At 42.7% G+C, this 4,019-nt stretch overlaps 1 protein-coding gene across 1 annotated transcript; it reads right to left on the bottom strand.

Moving 5' to 3' along the window:
* Positions 1 to 645: 645 nt before the first annotated feature.
* Positions 646 to 3,668, bottom strand: CITED2 (Cbp/p300 interacting transactivator with Glu/Asp rich carboxy-terminal domain 2). Its single transcript, XM_040350543.1, has 2 exons — positions 3,461 to 3,668; positions 646 to 2,139 (listed from the first exon to the last, which is right to left on the bottom strand). Exon 2 carries the CDS (start codon positions 2,130 to 2,132, stop codon positions 1,428 to 1,430), a length of 705 nt encoding a protein of 234 aa, XP_040206477.1. The 5' UTR covers positions 2,133 to 2,139; positions 3,461 to 3,668; the 3' UTR covers positions 646 to 1,427.
* Between the last annotated feature and the right edge of the window lie 351 nt (positions 3,669 to 4,019).

Below are 4,019 nucleotides of genomic sequence, written 5' to 3' on the forward strand. Positions count from 1 at the left end.
CTTTAGGCCCCTTTTCACCACAGGGGCATTTTGGCATTAAACAAGCATCTGCAATCCCAATGTGAAAGCCCGAGTGCTTTCAGAGCCAGCACCGGAAAAACACTGGTAAAGCGCCGCCAAGACCCCTTTCACACTGGGGCGTTTTTCAGGCGCTTTGGCGTTAAAAAAAAATCTCCCTCTTTGGGAAGGGGGCTTTAAGAGCGATGTATTAAACGCCCCTAAAGTGCTGCAAAGAAGCTGCTTGCAGGACTTTTTGACGACCTGCTAGCGCAGCGACTCAGTGTGAAAGCACTCTGGCTTTCACATTGAGATTGCACATGCAGCTTCGTTCAGGCGCTTTTAACGATAAGACACCTTTCACACCGGGGCGTTTTTCAGGTGCCTTAGTGTGAAAGCACTTAGGCTTTCACATTGGGATTGCAGAGGCAGCTTTCGGGTGCTTTTTTGTTAACGCTAAAGCGCCTTAAAAACGCCCCAGTGTGAAAGGGGTCTTGGGAGTCATTTCTGTGATTGTCAGGGCCTTGCAATGTCTCACAGAACTTGTAGTTTCACCACAGCTGGAGGCCCAAGGTTGCCTACCCCTGCCCTATATGCTGCTTAAGACATTTTCTTTCTCCCTTATCCATCAAAAAACAAATAGTCAAATTAGATTGGTGCACTTTGCAGCTCTTTATTGACATTGGCAAATTAAAATAGAATAAATTAACAGGTATTTTCTCAAAAAAATCCTTTGTACAAAAATACTGTCAAAATTTCCTAAAAAGCTTTTAAACACAGTAGTATTCTTCCATGAACTAAATTAACTAGATTAGCACAGTGTCAAACATTTTTGGGGAAATGCAGTTGTGAAATGTTACACCGATTACATTCCACCCTCACTGTTTTTCTGTACATGGGTGAAACACTGGTAAAATTGGGAAGGGGGAGGGGGGCAGAAAAAAAATAAATCCAATTATACCAGTACAACCGTCTCCTGATCTGCCAAAGCTTGGCCCCCTGTTAAAACTTCCAGTTACAATAAAAAAGTGCACAGCAATGCATAGATTAAATGAAGCAACATGGCAGCATTAGTGCAGTAACAATCCTGCCTGTAAGGATCATGCAACCATCAGCTCTATTTCACGTTGATGCAGTCCAGCAAAACAAAACAAAAAAACAGAAAGAAAATAAAAAATGGACTTGAGTCAAAACACCATAAAATAGCGGACTTGGACAGGAGACGAGTAAAAAAAAAAAAAATGACTGAAACACACGATTGCAGGGAAGTGTCTCAAAACAAGGCAGTAGGGAAATAAAAAAGTGGGAATCAAAAGAAACAAAAATATATATATTTATATATTCTGTACAGATTAATAGTGGATTCTGGAAGCAAGAGTCGGTGTCCATGGAGGAATGTTCCAAGTTCTTTTTTTGTATCTCATAAGGTCCTAGCAGCTTACTCTGTTGGGCTGTTTGCAAACAAAGTCTGTCATGAAATCAAATTCATTCTGTCCCAGCCATAGCTCAGGTAGTTCTTTTATACGATCCAAGCCCATTTCTATCACCAAGGACATGAGAACTTCCTCGTCTATAAAGTCCGTGTCTATGACACTAGGAGGCAGCATCGCTGCAGGGACATGGCTGACTGAAGGAGGCATACCAGAGCTGTGCTTTGGATTGCAGTCTCTGAAATGCTGGCTTGTCCCATTTATCTGATGATTTGCAGGATGCAAGTCCGGCATATAGTGGTTATGTTGATACGGATGATGCGTAAAATATTGATTGTTCAATTTCTGAAGCTGCATGCTAGCTGTAAGCTGAGCTCCTTGATTCGTAACAGGAGGTCCCATGAATTGTGAACTGGTAAATCTTGCCGTCTGTGCCATGCTGCCATTAGGATGCCCTCCGTTTACATTCCCAGCCACCATGGCATGCCTGATACTGTTATTAGAGTTCAGATTCCCTGCACCATAGTGCATATGTTCCCCCATTAGGGTGTTAAAGGCGTGCTGCTGCTGCTGTTGCTGCTGCTGCTGGTGGTGATGTGGGTTGGAGTACTGACCCATAGCCATCCGATGAGCAGGGTGGTGGTGAAGACCATTTGTTCCATCTGGAAACCGGCCATGATTCATTGCCATTAAATGGTCTGCCATTGCACACCTGGGGGGAAAAAAGAGTACATAAAAATGTTAGTTCTTGCGGAACGCAATTTTAAATCTATACAAGGCTTTCTAAAACACAATGACTTTATGCAACGGGAGATTAAGCCATTACAGCAAGTGTCACTTCTGCATAAACGTGCAGCACGTACACCACACACAGCAAGATGCATTTAGATCTTCAAAAGACCTTGTTCATCTCATCCCCCTGCATTGTGCGCTTGGACACTCACGCTGCTACCATTACATCAACAAACCTTAAATGCCCTTTAAAATTTGACCAAATCCTCCAAAAAAATAAAAAAATTGCTGACACGATGGGATTAAAAAATCAGCCAAGCTCAGCCCCCCCCATGACGTACGGCTATAACAATGTCATTGACACATTGCATTTTTATAAACACTGTTATACATTCACAGCGATACATTAAGTACCCGTAATCTTCCGCAGCTACAACCAGCCCCCTTAAACGCTGCCATTAAATTGGATTGAGCAGGCGTTAAAGACCACAAGCGATCGCTTCTTAGAAGACAAACAAAAGCTAAAGACTAACCCATCACAACCGTTCATATTAAATGAAAACAATTTAAAAAATAAAAAAGTAATCAAAACTTCAGGCATACATGATGGATTGGGAGGGGGGGGCATCTAGAAATACATACTAACTGGAGAGGGCAGGGACCAAGGAAGCAGGCAGTTAACAAGGGTCTCACGCAACAATGCAAACAAAGGTACTACATCATTTGCAAGTCTTGCCCATATGCTGGGTGCAGCAGCCTAGGTGGGATTATTTCAAGGGAGGTTCTAAAAAAAAAAATGAAACATACATCTATACAATAAATCAACAATAAAAAACAAATCATAAAAATGTAAATCATAAGGAGGGAGAAAGGGTTGTGTTGACACAGCCCCCCCAAATCACCAGCACTGTCCATGAACTGATAACTTACTGAGCCAACAATCAGCAAAGCAATCCAGATCCGAAAAAAAAAAAAAAAAAATCCATGTGTTTTTAAAACAAAAAAAAAATAAGTAATAAAAAAATAAAATAAAAATCAAAAACAAATAAAGAGTTTGTATCCCTGATCCGACACACGAGCCAGAAACAGATCCCAGCACAGAAAAGGTAACATGACTATTTCAGCAACTTTTTCGAATCGGCTGAATTATTTATTGATGTACAGATCGTCACAGCAACCACTGCCATCTGTCTTCCATCGCAGACTCCAGAACAACAACAACATAAAAATAAAAGGACACAAAATAAAAAAAAGAGACAAGACAATGAGGACAGCTGGGGCTCCCCCAGAGAAGTGCTCACCCCTTGTGATCGCTGATTACAGAGGATTGGAGACGATCCGGGAATAGATCCCCAGCATATAGGATCCTGGAGGAGGGGGAGAACCCACACGAGTCCACTGTTGTTGGCCGATCCCCCCTGGCCGAGCAGCCTGCACAGTCACTCTTCACCCACAGGCATCGGGACTTGCCAACAATGAAGTGTGTTTCTTCTTCCCAGCTTGTTAATATAGGATCGCAGAAAGGGAGGAGCAAGGGGGGGGGGGGAGAAGAAAAAAAAAGCTAGCAGGCAAGCAGAAGTAAAACCTGGATTAAGGATAAACAGAGAGGAGCTGGAAGAGATCCAGCAGTGTGATGCTTCTCTCCTCTCCTTATGACACGTGTGTGATCAGTGTCCTCGGAGAGCCGCCGCTAGGTGTCTTTATTTTCTTTGTACACAACACAGCAGAAATGGATCGTGCTATTAGACCATGGAGGAGGAGGAGGAGGAGGAGGACACAAGACAAACGGCTTATTTATTTATCTCCCAGGCACCATCACTCTCCATCACAAACATTTAACCAAGTGGGAAACTTTACAAA

Source organism: Rana temporaria, chromosome 4, assembly GCF_905171775.1.
Source record: "Rana temporaria chromosome 4, aRanTem1.1, whole genome shotgun sequence".
Taxonomy (NCBI): domain Eukaryota; kingdom Metazoa; phylum Chordata; class Amphibia; order Anura; family Ranidae; genus Rana; species Rana temporaria.